This window comes from Pseudorca crassidens, chromosome 2, assembly GCF_039906515.1.
Source record: "Pseudorca crassidens isolate mPseCra1 chromosome 2, mPseCra1.hap1, whole genome shotgun sequence".
Lineage (NCBI taxonomy): Eukaryota > Metazoa > Chordata > Mammalia > Artiodactyla > Delphinidae > Pseudorca > Pseudorca crassidens.
Window position 1 is genome coordinate 32,323,231 of NC_090297.1, and position 18,326 is coordinate 32,341,556.

The 18,326-nt window shown below is 40.3% G+C and overlaps 1 protein-coding gene across 1 annotated transcript in view; it reads left to right on the forward strand.

Moving 5' to 3' along the window:
• Positions 1 to 3,019: 3,019 nt before the first annotated feature.
• The window catches only part of RLF (RLF zinc finger), an 82,951-nt gene continuing 67,644 nt past the window's right edge, over positions 3,020 to 18,326 (forward strand). The window contains exon 1 of the mRNA XM_067725635.1: positions 3,020 to 3,286. Within this exon, the coding sequence (XP_067581736.1) occupies positions 3,053 to 3,286 (234 nt within the window). The 5' untranslated portion in view covers positions 3,020 to 3,052. The remainder of the gene's footprint in view (positions 3,287 to 18,326) is intronic.

Sequence of the window (18,326 nt, forward strand, 5' to 3'; positions counted from 1 at the left end):
TGATTATAAAAGTAATCTATGCTTTTTTAAAATCAAATTATACAGAAATGTGTAAGTAGAAAGTCAAAGTCTCCTGTCATCTCACTTCTCATGACAATATCTCCCAACAGTTAGGCGTAATCAGTGTTTCTTGAAAGAATGAGTGAGTGAGCATGGGGTGGGCTTCATATTACACCTGAAAAAAGTGAGGCACCAAAGAGGCTAAGCAACCTTTTCTAGGTTATAAAACTAGTTAATGAAAAGAGAACCAGGACTTCCCTGGTGGCGCAGTGGTTAAGAATCCACCTGCTGATTCAGGGGACAGGGTTCGAGCCCTAGTCTGGGACATCCCACATGCCACAGAGCAACTAAGCCCATTCGCCACAACTACTGAAGCCTGCACACCTAGAACCTGTGCTCCACAACAAGAGAAGCCACCGCAACGAGAAGCTCACGCACTGCAACAAAAAGTAGCCCCTGCTTGCCACAACTAGAGAAAGCCCACGCACAGCAATGAAGACCCAACACAGCCAAAAAATAACTAAATAAAATAAATTTTTAGAAAGTGAACCATACCCAGTTCTACAAATTTCTCATCCAACGTTCCTTCTACTATCTTATGCTACTCCTTTTTTATATTTGTTGTAATTTTTGAATAAAGACGTGTTCCTCATTTTTAATGTTAAAGTGGGTAAGTTGAAGATTTTATATTTCTCTTTAAAAGTTACCAAACCTGGGAATTCCCTGGCGTGCCTGGGTCATTCCTTAACCAGTTCGCTACTTCCAAACATCTAATATCCAGCCAGCTTTACTCATTTAGGTCACCTGTCTAAGTCACGCAGGAATTTGAGTTTATGACGCCTGATTTACCTTTCCCCAGGTAATCTCATCTAGTCCCACTTAAATACCATAAAGTTTTACATTTTCTTCTTTTGTTTAACAAATATTGATTGCCCACATGCCAGGAACTGCCTTACCAGACACTAGGGATATAGCATTGAGTAAAATAAGTCACCCTAATTTCAAAGAATTTACCTTCTAGCAGGTGAAACACACAAAATAGTGATAATGTAAAGCCAATTAATATGAACAAAATGAAAAGACAGCAAGGGATAGAGAAGGCTGTTTTAGACAGGGTCATCTGCCCCTGTGAGGTGATACTTGAACCTGAATGAAATGAAAAAAGGAAGGATTCCCCAGAGAGAGGAAACAGTAAGTACAAAAGTCATGGAGCTTGTCTGTCTTGTTTAAGAATGGCAAGGTCAGTGTGGCTGGAGCCCAATGAGTGAGATGAAGTGGTGGGAAGAGCATTTGGAGAGGTAACAGGGCAAATACAGATAGGACTTTGTAGGCTCTGGTGAGGATGACGGGAGCCACTAGAATGTTCTGAGCAGGGGGGAGTGATGTGATCTGAACTATGTTTTGTTTTTAATTTATTTTGGTTGCGCCAGGTCTTAGTTGTGTCTGGCGGGCTCCTTAGTTGTGGCTCACCAGCTCCTTTAGTTGTGGCATGTGTGCTCCTTAGTTGAGGCTCGTGGGTTCCTTAGTTGTGGCATGCAAACTCTTAGTTGCAGCATGCATGTGGGATCTAGTTCCCTGACCGGGGATCGAACTCGTATCCTGTGTATTGGAAGGTGGATTCTTCACCACTGCATCACCAGGGAAGTCCCTGAACTATGTTTTAAAGGGAGTTATGTGGCTATCCTGTGGAGAACTGACTGGAGGAGGGCAAGAATAGAAATAGCTAGTTTACTGAAAAGGCGTGCGGGCTTCAGTAGTTGTGGCACGTAGGCTCAGTAGTTGTGGCTCGCAGACTCTAGAGCACAGGCTCAGTAGTTGTGGCGCATGGGCTTAGTTGCCCCGCGGCATGTGGGATCTTCCCGGACCAGAGCTCGAACTCGTGTCCCCTGCATTGGCAGGTGGATTCTTAACCATGGCGTCACCAGGGAAGTCCATGTGCATCTTTAATTTTACTAAGTGTTACACATTCTTCTCCTAAATGATGTACCAATTTATACTTCCACCAGCAGTACATAAGTTCCATTTTCCTAACTCCTAACACATGGTACTAATTTAAAATTTCTGCCAATCTGATGGGTATGAAATTATATCTCACTGTTGTTTTAATTTGTACTTTGATAGTTACAGTAAAGTTAAATATCTTGTCATGGGTTTATTGGCCATTTGGGTTTCTTTTTTTGGTGATCTACCTCAATATCCTTTCTCTACTTTTCTATTGGATTGTTTGCTTTTTTCCTTTTGATTTTGGGAACTTCTTGGGATATTAATCCTTTGATGGCTATATATATGGTGAATATTGTCTAATCTTTTGCTTGTTGTGTGCCATCTTTTAAAACTTCTGTTATTACAGAATTAACAAATTTTAATGCAGTAAAGCTAACAATATTTTGCCTTATGGTGTGTGTTTTTTGGATCTTATTTAAGAAAGTCTTCTCTATTTTGCTAACAAAGATATTTATATTTTCTTTACTCCATCCAGCATTTAATTTTTGGATATGCTCTGAGGTAAAAATCCAATTTAACTTTTTCTTCCCCCTTTTGGAAAAAAATGTTCCAGCGCCATTTATTGAAAAGTTCACCCTTTACCTACTGACTTGTAATGCCCTCTCTATTATAAACCACGTTCCCATGGGCTAGTCTTCATTTCGGCCTCACAACCTCCACTGGCTTGCTTATTTTTCTTCTACTGGGGATGCTTTCCTTTATCGCTCTTCTCAGGGCTGCATCTCTCTCGTTCTTCAGATCGCAGCTCAAATGTCATTCCTCCATATCTAGATTATATCTACAGGTATGTCCGTCTCGGGGACCCCACGACTCCAAAAGGTCTGGAAGGACTGCAGTGGGCAGGAGCCACTGCTCAGCTGTTGCCAGGCCGTTGCCCGGGCGGCTATCGGGGAGGCCGCAGAGGGGAGGAACATCCCGAGTTCGAGTGACGGAATCCAGCGGGCGCCAGAGTCGCCCAGGGGTGCGTCACAGAGCGCGGTCGACCGGGGGCGGGGCCAGGTCTGAGTCACGTGGGTTGGTTGCCTACGCGCTGCTGGGCCGTGGGAAGATGGCGGACGGAAAGGGAGACGCCGCCGTCGCCGGGGCTGGGGCTGAGGCTCCGGCGGGAGTCGGAGCCGGAGACGGAACCGAGACAGAGTCCATGGCTCGGGGTCATAGCCCTGCATCTCCGGTGCCGGGAGCCTCAGGGCTGCGACCTTGTCTGTGGCAGCTGGAGACAGAGCTGAGGGAGCAGGAGGTGTCGGAGGTCTCATCTTTGAACTACTGCCGGAGCTTCTGCCAGGTGAGGGGCGGACTGGCTGGCTGAGGGCGGCAGGGCGGGGAGGCCAGGGGAAGAGGCCCCGGACCCGTTGCTGCAGCCGGGGCCGGACTGAAAGGCGCCACCTCCATGTCTTGCCGCGCCCCCGGGCCGGGAAGGCCCAGTTCGGAAGCCCGACCGCTGGCCCCCCTCAGCCACTGCCCGACTTCGGCCACCGCCAGGGCGGGTTGCGCTGGGTTAGACTGAGAGCCCGAAGGGCGCCGGCAGCTCCCTGGAAGGGCCGTGCCCTGTCGTCGTTGCCTGTCCCCCCGGCTGGTGGTTGGAGCGCCATTGCCTCCTGAGGGATTGATTGCTCGCTCGTTCCTTCCCGGAGATGCTTTTTTGAGTAGAGTGCAGATCTCCAAATTGTAAAACCTGGGTTTTCCTAAATAATCCGGAGATATATGTTGGGGCCAGAGACTTATGTTTGGAGTCAACGTCTTCTGGGCCCCTAAAAGGTATGACAGTTGGCTTTGAAAGACGTCTAGGGCTTTCTGCTTAAGGATTGTGGAGCTGGTTGGCTGTTTGGTTTTTGCTGCCTTTTTTGGGGGGGCCATCAAAGCTGTTCTTTCGCCTCTTCTATATTCCTTTGAGAATTGTGCTGCCAGAAATGAGGCTCGTGATCCTTGTAGTGGTTATTAGGCTCTTTGAGTAGAAGAGGATTGGGAAAGATGAGTGTGGTCTCTTTTGGCAGTTCTGTGACCATTTCTGTGCCGTAGTAGGTCCTAAACCTATGATTACATATTTCTTGGTATGCTTAGTTTCGTTTCCAGGATCACGCCGAGATTTTTCTTTATAAATTTAAAGATGTGCCATTATTATTTCTACATCTGCTTGTTTGTTCTAATCAGGTTTTGGAGCCGCCCCTCTGCTTCTCACCTGGTGCACCTTAGAAAATGCAAAATAATCGTTGGCACTTGGGCTCTTAATGAGTAGTTGAGTGTGCTGAATAAATTGCGGTGTTCCACAGTTATAATTTTGAGGGACAATTTGCTCTGTTGGTCCGGAGAAGAATCAAAAATTGACTTGATTGAATGTCTTTCTCCCTCCTCTCTGCTGAGCCAGAAGCACTTCATCTCTAAATGGGTTTTGTCCTTGCTAATCTTTTCCATACGTTGTATCACTCCAGTTTTTATGTCTACAACCGTCAGCCTTTCCCTGAACTCTGAAGTACTAAGGTGTTCTTTGCTTCTTCACTAGCAGTGAACATTCTTAGTACACATATTTACTTTACAAACTTTTACTGACTCCATAGGATGGTGCCAAACACTTTACCAAGTGCTGAGGAAACGTAAATAAGACTGCACTTACCCTTGATGAGCTTACGGTTGGGAGGCGGTAGTAGAAGTAACAGTATTGTCAATGCAGTTTTGGTAATGATGGAAGAGGAGGCGTTGTAGAAATACTGGGAGAGGCCAGTTTAGATGGGGTGGCCTGGGAAGGCCCTATGGCTGAAGGGATGAAAATGAGTCTTGAATATCGGGGAAGGGGGTGGTATTCCAGAGTCAAAGGTAGAGATGAGAAGGAAAACAGTGCTTTGGGAGAAGAGGGAGCTAATTGGACCCGGATTAGTGAGGAGGAGAGCAGAAAAACTGTTGGTTTTGGGTAAGCCTCCTAAGCTTGCGTTGTCTTCCTAGAAGAATAGCAAGAATGGATATAACCCATCAAATTGAAGCTTGTCAGAGGATAACATATATATATATATTCTGCTTTATGCCTACTGCTGGCAGCTGTGATTTTATTTTAACTGAATTTTAATGTATTGAGTCTTAGTGATACTTAGATATGTGAGGGCACAGAAGAATTTTAAAAAGGAAGTACTTTTGTAATTTGTCTTTCTTATGAAGTTCTTTTTTTTGGCCTGAAGTTTTCCCAAAACAATGTTTTGCACTAACAAAATAAAAGGAGTATCTGTGACGGTATGTTGTAATAGAAAGCACATTGGATTGCGAGTTAGTTGGGTCCTAATTATGACTTTACCACTTACTAGCTAATAACCTGGGGCAAACTATGACTGTGAGATTGTTTGTTTTCTGACCTTTATCTTGTAGTGCTTTATACGAACAGCAGACAGAAAGTTTATATTCAACCCTTCACAGTATTTATCACAATATTTTTGTTACATTTTCCCCATAGCCCAGATAAAATCAGTAGAGTATCCTTTCTTACCAGATACAGAAAAGTTTTTTAAAATTTTATGATGAAGTAGGAATAATTTCACTATCCAAATTTGGTTGAATAGCTTTTGGTTTCACATTTGAAAGGCAGAATAAAATTTATTCATCTACTGATTGTGTGTGTGCGCCTGACATTGCATTAAGTGCTGGAGATAGGAGCCTGCTCTGCAGGAGCACCTAATGAATGTGTAGAGAGATGTAGTTGTATTACATTATCATAAAGGCCTGACCTGTGCTCTCTGGGATGCTTAACTGCCACAAAATTATTTCCATCATGTGTTTACTTTAGAGATATTGTCTTAAGGACTTATACTGTGCCAAGTAGATCCCTCCTGCAACAGGCTGGGACCGTATTCTCTCTAGCTCTTGCAGCACTTAAAAGAAATGGCTCTGTCTTTGGAATTGCACCAAATCAAGAAATGAACTAACATATGAAAGGATAGAGAAGCTTGTTTCATTCTGGGCATGTTTTCAATTTTCAGAAGTTTGTGAAGATGATCAAAATGAAACTTCAGAAGTAATAGTTACTAAGAAAATGATATTTAGATGAAGTTGTAGTTCGTGAAAATTTGTATTCAGTGATTATGGGGTGTGTGTGTGTGTGTGTTTTCCCCTTCCCTCAGTTCCTTTTCTGAAAACATTGTCTGCCAGACAGTCAGTGTGGATAAGATTAACTCCAGAAAACAGTCTTTCTTTGTTTTGCTGAAAAATTGATGATATCCTCTCAAATTCTTGCTATATTTTGGGAACCCAGATTCCTGAAGTTTTCCAACTGGCTGTTGTATTTGTAACACAAATTTTGAACACTTTTTTAAAGTAGACTTCATTAATAACTTGAAATTATACTTTGAGACTATCAAGCAGAGTAGTTTTATGAGTAAACCTTGTTTATGAGACACTTTGAGTTCTGGAACTAACAGTGACTTTGTAGATTTTTAAATGTTAAATTAGGTAAGTACTGAATATTTCATTTTCCCTTAGATTAGTGATTGAGTTCAAAGGGCCTAAATCAGATGGGCATACTGGCTTTACCATTTAAACTAGCTGTGTAACCTTGGCGCATGTTATTTTCTTTAAACCTTAGTTTTCTCATTTGCAAATGGAATGATAACAGTACTTACTGTTCTCTATGTAAATACACTGTTGTGTGGACTAAATAAAACAATCTCTGTAAAAAACAATGGCCCCAGAATTATCTGAGTTATCCAGATTTCTTGGAATAAAAAGTCAACAGTCTTGCCCCCAGCTTACTTTTCAGCTCTTACCTAGCCTTTCCCATCACCCCAGTTCTACTGTTACTTATTCAGGAGTACTTGGAGTTCATGGATCAAACTGGGATCTCAGTTACTCCTATGATTAAAATTTTGCCTGTGAATTTCCAGGTGCATTATTTTGGAAAAGATGACCTTAATTTTCATTGGATTCTTCAAGATCCAAGACACGTTAGGTTTTCAGTAAATATTTCCCAAGTGACTGATCTACAAAAGGATGGAATTACTCCTTTAACAAAAACTCAGCTCATTAAGCATTTTTATGTCTTTCCCTTTCATTGTGCTGTTCTATCCTTTTCTCTCATTTTCTGCATGACAAGTTTTCCTTCTCTAGGGCCCAGTGCAAATGTTACCTTGTCTGTGAAGCTTTCTTTGATTTTACTAGATAGATTTCCTCTTAGTTGTTTGTGTTCTTTTGACACTTTGCACATACCTATGGTTTTAACTCCTTTCCTTGCTGTCACCGTCTTAGTTCAGGCTTCACAATGTCCTTTTGCAGCAACTCTTCACTAATCTTTCTTGCCTTCTTACTGGCCTTATCAGCAATGCATTTTGATGTTCCTTTTAAATTATAAACATAATCTTGTTAGTCACTTTATTCCCTAAAATTCTTCAATGGTTTTTTCCCCAAAGGCAAGATAAAATTCACACTTATCAGCCTGGCATGCAAAGTCTTTTAGGATCTGGACTTGCTCCACCCCTTACACCCAACTTTTTTTTTTTTTTGTCTACCTTCATCCCAGTGTTCATCTCTCAGTCCACTTGATTAACCCCAGGGTCACCCCTTCCTCATCTGCTTATTTATCCTTTAAGACGTGACTCAAATAATAAGTTTTTTAGAGCATTTTCTGATTTCAGCAGACAGAATGAGGTGATTCTTTCACTTAGAATATGGACTCCAGTAGCATCTTGTACATCGGCACGGTACCTCAATGTTTTTGTCCATGTTTATCTCTTCTATTGACTAGTAAACCAACGAGTCTTTGTTGTATACCTGGTACCTAGCAATTAATACAATGCCTGGCCCACAAAACTAATCTGTTGAATGAATTATATTGTAGGAACTTCATAATATACTCAAGAGATGAGTACTTCAAAAAAAACACCTAATGTAAAATCTAGTATGTTAAAAGGCAGTTCTACCATAAGAAATTCCTGTAAAGGAACAGGATAGGAGATTTTGGTCCTTTCTTAGAGACAATACTTGTCAACTTAGCTTACATTAATACAATAAATATAATAAAATACACATTTACATGTGTGGGTTGAGGACTAGTGTTGATGAAGGGAGAAAATAGGAGGCATTATATAGTATTGAGGAAGAGTTACCAGTCTAATAGGACAACAGTTTGGAGATGTTGAGAGAGGGAGGATCAGTCTTCCTAACTCCTTGAGGTTGGTGGCCGTGAAGACTCTTGAGCATTACCTCTTTCATTTATTTTTACCTTTTTCAATTATTTATTTTAAAGGGCTTTTATTAAATGCATTAGCTTTTCTTCTTGTGCTGCCTTCTCCTGGGAGATGTCTAAATAGGAACTAAATGACAGTTATAACAGCAAAAGCTAGCTTTTCAGTGTGTGTAACCAAAACATATTATAAATGTGACCTGTGAAGCAGTGAGAACTTTGGGTGCTGTTATTTACTGTGGTACCACCCAGTCTCTTGTACTGTGGTCCCTAGTGACTTCTGTGTCTACCTGTGGATCATGCTCTTCTGAACAATGTTAGTTAAAAAGTCTAGATAGAACACACCGCTTATTTCAAGACCGCAAAGGCATTGGCAAACTAAAATGTGCTTTGTTTTCATTCAGTTGTAGACATCTGTCATCTCTCCCAGAGGTCTTCTTTGACTATCTTATCTAAAACAGCACTTCCCCATCTTCTTTACACTGCTTTATATTTCTTTTAATCACTGACTCTGTCTGATATGTGTATTTGTCTGTATCCCCACCTGGAATGTAAGCATCATGAGGGTGTTTGTATTGTTTACCCAGTGTCTAGATAGTCCCTGGCACTTAATGGCTATTCAATCAGTATTTATTGATCTTTTATCTCCTTCCTTCCATAAATCCCTGACTAGACTTCTTAAGAGTAACAAGCAAGACTTAGCTTATCTTTATCAAGAAATAGGAACTTTTCTTGTCAGCAGGTTTATGCTGCTTCCTAGTAGGGATCAGGTTTTATTGTTCTTTGTATCTTGATTAACTAAGAGTAGAACCTCATTTTAATTTTATTTATATTTTCTAAGAACTTCCCCTGGTTGCTTATATTCCACAAATATTTAAAGTAATGAATTTTTCAGCAAACTTTCTTAGCCAGATTGAAGCATTTATTTTGGATATGATTGACACCATACTTTACAACCCAAACGTAGATTGCAAGATGGTATAAAAAATAGATTCCTAAAACTTTCATTGCTGACATAAGCAACATAGAAACCATATGAAAAAATAGAGGGATATTTAATTTATTGAGCATCTTTTGTGTGCCAGGCACTTGGGTAGGTGGTGGTATTTTCCTTTTACGGTAGAAAACAGACCCAGGGAAATTACGAAACTTTCCCAGGATCACACAGCTGTGGCGAAGTCTTTGACTCCAGAGCCCATGCTGTTTTTCTTATATCAGCATTTCCTAAATTATGTTTTGTTCCATGAAATATATGTATGCATAAGCACTTCTTGAAATAAGGATTATTTGTTCATATAAGTTGGGAAAATGTTGGGATAAACGTTTTTTGTTGTTGTTGTGTTCTGTTTTGTTTTGTTTTGTTTTTGCGGTACGTGGGCCTCTCACTGTTGTGGCCTCTCCCGTTGCGGAGCACAGGCTCCGGAGGCGCAGTCTCAGCGGCCATGGCTCACGGGCCCAGCCGCTCCGCGGCATGTGGGATCTTCCCGCACCGGGGCACGAACCCGTGTCCCCTGCATCGGCAGGCGGACTCTCAACCATTGCGCCACCAGGGAAGCCCAGTGTTGTTGTTGTTTTTTAATTAATTAATTAATTTTTGGCTGCTTTGGATCCTTGTTGCTGCGCACAGTCCCCCTCTAGCTGCGGTGTCTTTGCCGCAGTGCGTGGGCCTCTCAGTGCGGTGGCTTCTCCCGTTACGGAGCACGGGCTCCAGGCAAGTGGGCTCAGTAGTCGTGGCTCGTGGGCTCTAGAGCGCAGGCTCAGTAGTTGTGGTGCACGGGCCCAGCTGCTCCGCGGCACGTGGGATCTTCCCGGACCAGGAACCGAACCTGTGTCCCCTGCATTAGCAGGCGGACTCTCAACCACTGCGCCACCAGAGCAGTCCCTAAACATTTTTTTAATATGACACATTGTGACTCTTCTAGAGAGACATTTAAGTATTGTACAACATTTGCCAAAATTAAGGTGTCTAAAACATTTAACATTTGGGAGATTGGGATTGACACATATACACTATTTATACCATGTATAAAATAGATAACTAATGAGAACATACTGTATAGCCCAGGGAACTCTACTTAATGCACTGTGGTGATCTAAATGGGAAGGAAATCCAAAAAAGAAGGGATATGTGTATATGTATAGCTGATTCATTTTGCTGTACAGTGGAAACTAACACAACATTGTAAAGCAACTATACTCCAATAAAAATTAATTTAAAAAAATAAATGAAACCTTTTGCCATGTTCTAAACCTTATGTCAGCCCCCAAATCACATGCTTTACTTTCATTATAGTAAAGCAAATTAGTGTGGTGAGGAGTTGATTGCTTTATGTTTCTGCACACCACCGAGTTTTGATTTCCTGTTGTTAGCCTAAACATGACTGTGAGCTTTTTTTTTCCTTTTTGGCTGCATTGGGTCTTTGTTGCTGCGCGTGGACTTTCTCTAGTTGCGGCGAGCAGAGGCTACTCTTTGTTGCAGTGTGCGAGCTTCTCATTGCGGTGGCTTCTCTTGTTGTGGAGCACAGGCTCTAGGCACGTGGGCTTCAGTAGTTGTGGCACGTGGGCTCAGTAGTTGTGGCACGTGGGCTCAGTAGTTGCGGCTCATGGGCTCTAGAGTGCAGGCTCAGTAGTTGTGACGCACAGGCTTAGTTGCCCTGTGGCATGTGGGATCTTCCTTGACCAGGGATTGAACCCGTGTCTCCTGCATTGGCAGGTGGATTCTTAACCACTCTGCCACCAGGGAAGTCCTGACTGTGAGCATTTTATAAAACCAATTTCCCTCCGAAGTTTTCGCAGGTGTTAGATTATACTTATTGTCCCAAATGAAAAATATTTTAATGTATTATAATTTTTTGGAAGTTGAGAATGAATTACATTTCAGACATATTTTGAGTTCAAGTTTATTTATTCATCTAGGTTTACCTATATTTCTGCACATAGCAAGCTTGGGAACTACTGATGTATTTGTCTTCTCTCCTCGCTTTTGTGCTGCGCCTGATTTCGCTAATGTGTTTTTTAGAGGACTTTTCTTATTCTTTTTTGGGGGGATCTAGTAGCTTATTGTGCTGACATTTGATCTCATTGTATTTTTACTCCCAAAGAAATAACCTGAGTGTGTCACATTAGCCAGTACAGTAATGCCTTCTAATATGGACACTTATAAGAATTATTACCAGATATGATAGAATGAATGACTTAGCTTGGGAATTGTATTTTTATGATATATGGTTGTGTAAAACAGGCATATTTTCATTTGGGATTTCATTTTCTTTTTTCCATATGTATGTTTAAAATATATAAGGTATCCTGGGCTTCCCTGGTGGCACAGTGGTTGAGAGTCCACCTGCCAATGCAGGGGACACGGGTTCGTGCCCCGGTCTGGGAAGATCCCACATGCCGTGGAGCGGCTAGGCCCGTGAGCCATGGCTGCTGAGCCTGCGCGTCCGGAGCCTGTACTCCACAACGGGAGAGGCCACAACAGTGAGTGGCCCGCGTACCGCCAAAAAAAAAAAAAAAAAAAAAAAAAAAAAAAAAAAATATATATATATATATATATATAAGGTATCTTAAAGAAATAAAACTAATTATATATAGTTTTTGTTTTTTGTGACTCCAAACTGATACATGCACATTCTAGAAGCTTAAGACAAGATGTATAAATGCATAAAGTAAAAAGTGAAAGTACCATGTAGCCTCACTGTTAATAACTTGATGTATTATTCTGATTTTTGGAAAAGCACATATAGTATATGTGTGTATATAAATGTTAAAACTTTTAGTTGCCCAAGCAACTCATGAACACATTCTAATTGTAAAAACTTAGAATAACGTAAAAGAAGAGAAAGTTAAGATGAAAACTACCATATACTCCCTATACTTCAGTACTACATTTTCTTAGGTTAACAGTTTGGGAATGTATACTTACAGAATTTTTCCATATGATATGTATTATTTTTAGAAAAATACTGTCAAGTTTATATACTAAAACTTGCTTATTTCATTTAATATATTGTAGATATCTTTTCACATGGAACACACACATATTAACTACATTAAAAAAACTGCATAGTATTCCATTGAAAACTGCATTGATTTTATTTTTATTTTTTAATTAATTTATTTTTGGCTGCGTTGGGTCTTTATTGCTGTGCACGGGTCTTTCTCTAGTTGCAGTGAGCGGGGGCTGAGCGGGGGCTACTCTTCATCGCTGTGCGTGGGCTTCTCATTGCGGTGGCTTCTCTTGTTGTGGAGCGTGGGCTCTAGGTTCATGGGCTTCAGTAGTTGTGGCTCGCGGGCTCTAGAGCTCAGGCTCAGTAGTTGTGGCTCACGGGCTTAGTTTCTCCACGGCATGTGGGATCTTCCTGGATCAGGGCTTGAACCCATGTCCCCTGCATTGGCAGGCGGATTCTTAACTACTGTGCCACCAGGGAAGTCCAAAACTGCATTGATTTTAAATTATGCAAGTAGCAAAACCTTCAACACTCTTTTTTTTTTTCTAATTTATATTTATTTATTTATTTGGCTGCGTTGGGTCTTCGCTGCTGTGTGCAGGCTTTCTCTAGTTGCAGTGAGCAGGGCCTGCTCTTCATTGCAGTGCGCGGGCTTCTCATTTTTGTGGCTTCTCTTGCTGTGGAGCATGGGCTCTAGGTGTGCAGGCTTCAGTAGTTGTGGCTCATGGGCTCTAGAGCGCAGGCTCAGTAGTTGTGGCACATGTGCTTAGTTGTTCCGCAGCATGTGGGATCTTCCCGGACCAGGGCTTGAACCTATGTCCTGTGTATTGGCAGGCAGATTCTTTTTTTTTTTTTTGCGGTACGTGGGCCTCTCACTGTTGTGGCCTCTCCCGTTGCAGAGCACAGGCTCCGGACGCGCAGGCTCAGCGGCCGTGGCTCACGGGCCAAGCTGCTCCGCGGCATGTGGGATCTTCCTGGACCGGGGCACGAACCCGCGTCCCCTGCATCGGCAGGCGGACTCTCAACCACTGCGCCACCAGGGAAGCCCACTGGCAGGCAGATTCTTAACCACTGTGCCATCAGGGAAGTCCCAAAACCTTCAACACTCTTAATTTAAAAATTTTTAAAACTGTAAAAGCTATGCTCAAGGCAGAATATATGAAGCTACAGAAAGGTTTTAGGAAAAAGTAGAAGCCCTTTCTTGCCTTCAGTTCCTCCAGTCACTCCCCACAGCAGTTAACGGTGTCTTATGTGTTCTTAAAAATTAAAATGCACACTTTTCTGCAATTTATATTTTAATTAATTAATTTTTGAAAAGAGTTATTATTTTTTTAATTTATTTTTGGCTGCGTCGGGTCATAGTTGTAGCACTTGGGATCTTCCTTGAGGCATGCGGGATCTTTTGTTGCGGCGCATGGGCTCTTCGTTGTAGTGCACAAGCTTCTCTCTAGTTGTGGTGTGCGGGTTTTCTTTTCTCTAGTTGTGGCGCGCAGTCTCCAGGGCGCATGGGCTCTGTAGTTTGCAGCACGCAGGCTCTAGTTGAGGCACACGAGCTCGGTAGTTGTGGCGCACGGGCTTAGTTGCCCCGCGGCGTGTGGGATCTTAGCTCCCTGACTAGGGATAGAACTCGCATCCCCTGCATTGATTGTAAGGCGGATTCTTTATCACTGGACCACTAGGGAAGTCCCTACATTTTGATTTAATATACTGAGGACAACTTTCTGTATCAGTACACGTTGAACATTACCATAATTAAATAATTTGTATTCTTTTTTGTTGTTACCGCAAATAATGTTGACGTGAACAACCTTAAACATTAAGCATTAGTTATTTATATCCATAGCATAAATTCCTGGCATTGACATTACAGTACTGGACTAAAGAGAATGTTTTTTTAAAATTTTGATAGATACTGGCCTACGAGAAGTTGAGTATGTACTTCCACCAATAGTGTTATGGAGTCCCTGTTTCACTATATCCTTGCCAACCCTGGTATTACTAAACTTTTTAATATTTGCCCATCTGATAGTGGCAGATAATTGCTATCACACTATTAATTTGTATTTTAACAGCATTAAAAAAATTTATATATTCATTTATTTTGGCTGTGCCGGGTCTTAGTTGTGGCACACGGGATCTTCGTTGTGGCATGCGGGATCTTTAGTTGTGGCATGTTGGCTTCGTAGTTGCGGCATACGTGCTTCTTAGTTGCAGCATGTGAACACGTAGTTGCGGCATGCATGCGGGATCTAGTTCCCCAACCAGGAATTGAACCTGGACCCCTGCATTGGGAGCACGGAGTCTTACCCACTGGACCACCAGGGAAGTCCTTGTTATTTTTTCATGTGTATTAGATATTTACTTTTTTTTCTGTGAGGTTTGTCTTTACCTTTTTTTTTTTTTTTTAACATACTTCTGTTTTAAAATGTTATTATTTAAAAGTCATTAAAATTTGGTTGTGTCTAATGATCGAGTGTGACCTTGTAATCTTAAGATTCCATGCTGCTTTGAGGTTCTCAAGAAGCAGAACATACTACAGAGAGTTAGTTGCAGCCTAACCTGAAGCCATCAGAATGTATCATACAATTTAGTGATTGATTGTTGTTGTGAGAGATTTGTCAGTGTACTTATTTCCAACAAACATTTATTGATCATTACTACTTTGGGGAGATTTGGGAATCTTTGGGAAGACTGAGTCATAGCTGAATAAATGGAAAGACCCTAGTGCATTACATTAGCTAACTCTTTCTTATGTTGTTATCTTTATATGTTTTCAGATAAAGTGTCACTGAATGGATGTATTACCTTGCACCAAATCAGTTTGTTATGGGGCCTCAAATTGCTGCTTAAATGAGATGGCCTTTTAGGTGTGATTCTCCTCTAAAACTACATAAGTCTACTGGGAAACATTTGCTAAGGATTATTTTCTAAGTCACCTCCAAACATTTGCCTTGTGTATCCTTATTGAAATAAATAAATTTTAAATGTTCTATTTATGCAGTACCAATATATAAATTACAAGCAAACACAGAAGTATAAAAGGGATGAGACTTTTAAAACTAATTTAAATAAAAGTTTCAATATTATATTTCTGCCCCTTGATGGGTTATCATTTACACCTTTAGGGTAAGTGCCCATCCCAGTGGAAACCACTCTACTAATTTGAGCTGAAATTATTTGTTTACATTAGTTGTTATGCTCACTATCCTTATTTGACTCTTTCCTTCATAATGAAAGCTTGATTTTGGTAAATGAAAATGTTAAACCTAGAGCAAATTATCCAATGAAGTTCTAACAGTAAATGTGGGTAAAACATCATGTTTCGTCAATATTACGTTTTATTGTCTTATGAAATGGAGAACATATACAATAGAAAGTACATTTTAAGTTTGAAGTTAAGAGGTTTCGGTTTAAATCCTCATTCCAACACTTTTGTGATCTTAAACCTTGCCGTGAGTCTATATTCTTGTCTATAAAATTGGGGGTAATAGAAAGCTACCCCGTAGGTTGTTGTGAGGATCAAATGGGACAATATTACAGTACCCGTAGCATAGTTTTTGGTAGCAGCAGATAGGTACCCAGCGTGTCTGTCTCCTTATTTTGTTTCTATACTGAATATTGTTTTTTTTTTTGTTGTTTTTTTTTTTGTTTTTTTTTTTCCGGTACGCGGGCCTCTCACTGCTGTGGCCTCTCCCTCTGCAGATGCACAGGCCCAGGGCCATGGCTCACGGGCCCAGCCGCTCCGCGGCATGTGGGATCTTCCCGGACTGGGGCACGAACCTGTGTTCCCTGCATCGGCAGGCGGACTCTCAAAGAAGTATTTCATGTAGCGTGGTTTTCCTCCATTTTCCTGTCAATGTAGAGCTCACTGAAAGAAAAAAGTTACCTAAATGCTTTCAGAGCATTTGCTAACATAGTTTTAGATTCAGAGAGCTTATGATGAGTTTTGTAGACTGGAAGTGTAATTTACAGTAACTTTCTATTACATTGAAGCAATATGGATGCCTTTTGGGGTTTATAGTAGGTATAATGCGTTTGATGTGTTGCAACTAATAGTTCGTTCTATATGAAATATTTTTTATTCATTTGGCTGTTGGCTTTAACTTGGTTTATTGTTTGGCATTTAAATTTTGTGTTTCATTTTATTGAAATGTGCATATATCGAAAGTGATTTGAGTTTGTAACATGGATTTGAGTTCTTGGGAAAAAGTTGGCCATGTTTTCATAAAATTGTAGAATCTTATGTTTGGGGGAAGAACTTTGGAGGTTTTCTGCCCCATTCCCTTTCCAGTTTAAAACTTGTAAGTTAGAAACTCCCTCTCAGTCGAGGATGTTAGCCGAGGATCAGAATAATTATATCAATATTGTGTGATATTATATAACAGCTGTAATATCAATAAAGTTCTGAACTTTGACATATCTATCTACTATCAAGCAAAATTGATTATCATTGTAATCTGATGTGAGCACCTTTCTAAAAAATACTGTGATCTTAAGCATTTTCTTTTTAAAATTCCCACAAGTGCAGTTTGGTCAATATTATGCTGCTCTCCTCCTTTACAGGGTTTGAAGGAAGCAGTGAGAATTTGGGAGTTCGATCTACTTAGTTGAATTTGTTTTAGTATACAGGCATATTTCATGCTAATCAAAGATATGTATCGGAAAAATTGTCTTAATCGAACTTCAAAAATAAGTTAGCATATCCTTTAATAATTGGGCAAAGAATCAAAAGCAAATAATTACAAAATACGTGTTATGTGCTACTTGGGGTTCTGGTCTGCAGTGAGCTTATTGTCTAGTGGAGAAGATAAATATTAAGCAGTTTTTCCTGTTACATATGCTTATTGGTACAAAAGAGCAGTAGTCAGTGTTTGACGGTTCTGTGTATTTATCTACCTTCCAACTAGTTTGTCCTTAGGTAACACGAACATAAGCAAAACAATTCCCTTGCTTAACTATTACATAATAATTTTTAGGTCTAACATAAATGGTTTTGAGTAAGCAACATTATTGCTCTTTCCAATTGGTATAGATTATAAAGAAATGATTTTCCGTGCCACTTTTCTATAATCAGCTTCATTAGTGTTTGTTGCCAAACTGAAAATATGAAGCAAGTGTATGGTTAAGAAGGGAAGACCCTACTAATTTAAGGGAGTGCAGGAATGCCAGGAATCCGTCTTGGACTAGATGAGGGCTTTTATAAGATATTTAGATTTGGAAATGCCAAAAAATAAGTACCCTTTGAACACCCCAGAGCCATAAAACATTTGAGCACAGGAGATTATTACAAAGAATTAGAAAGCTTTTGTTTATGTATATAAGGCATATGTACCAAATTGTATTTATTGGGGTTATTTGGCGATAGAGAGTAGTGGTAGAATTAGATGGCACTGGTGTGATCTTTCACTTCTTTGTTGCATAGAAAATTTTGAAGTGGGGGAATTATGAGTGGATTTTCCCTTTTTGGTGTATTTCAGTATTTTTCAAATTAAATTTAAACAGGCAAAAAGGTAGTACTATATGTATTGGTATGAAAGGGTATCCAAGATCTGTTGTTTTAGAAACAGAAAACTATATAGTATCCCATTTCATAAAGCAATGATGTATAGAAAAAGTTTTGAAAGACAGTTAAAGTGTTATCATTTGTTGCATTTCAGTGAAGAATAAGTGGGACGTTCACTTTATGTTTCTTGTGTTTTTGTACAGTTTATACTTATATATTACCCTTTTTAATTAATTTTCATTTTATCAACTATTGTTTCAGTACTTGTCTTTGCTTCTTTCCTTTGTTAGATACTGTTTCCTAGCCCTCCTGTCTTTGTCTTGTTTTACTCCCCTATTTGGGGTGTGAGGAGTTACCCTCCAGTAGCTTCCTGAGGAGGTTTCCCCTCTCTTTTGTGTTAGTTAGGCTGGGTGTAGGAATCTAGGTTGAAAATCAGTTTTGCTCAGAACTTTGAATGGTATGTTACTTTTCAAAAAAATCAAATATTTCCAGGATACAGGTAGTAAAGTGCATACTAAAATGAACACAACCTAAGAAATAAAATAATTGAAGCTACCTATGTACCCTGTTACAGACATCATCTCCCTCCCACCATCATCCTGATTTTGCTATTTAATCTCTCCTCCATCTCTTTACTTTGTATTTTAATATAATGTGTAATATTATTTCTTATATTTTTCAGCTTTGCTTAAATGATGTACTGTATGTATTCTGAAGC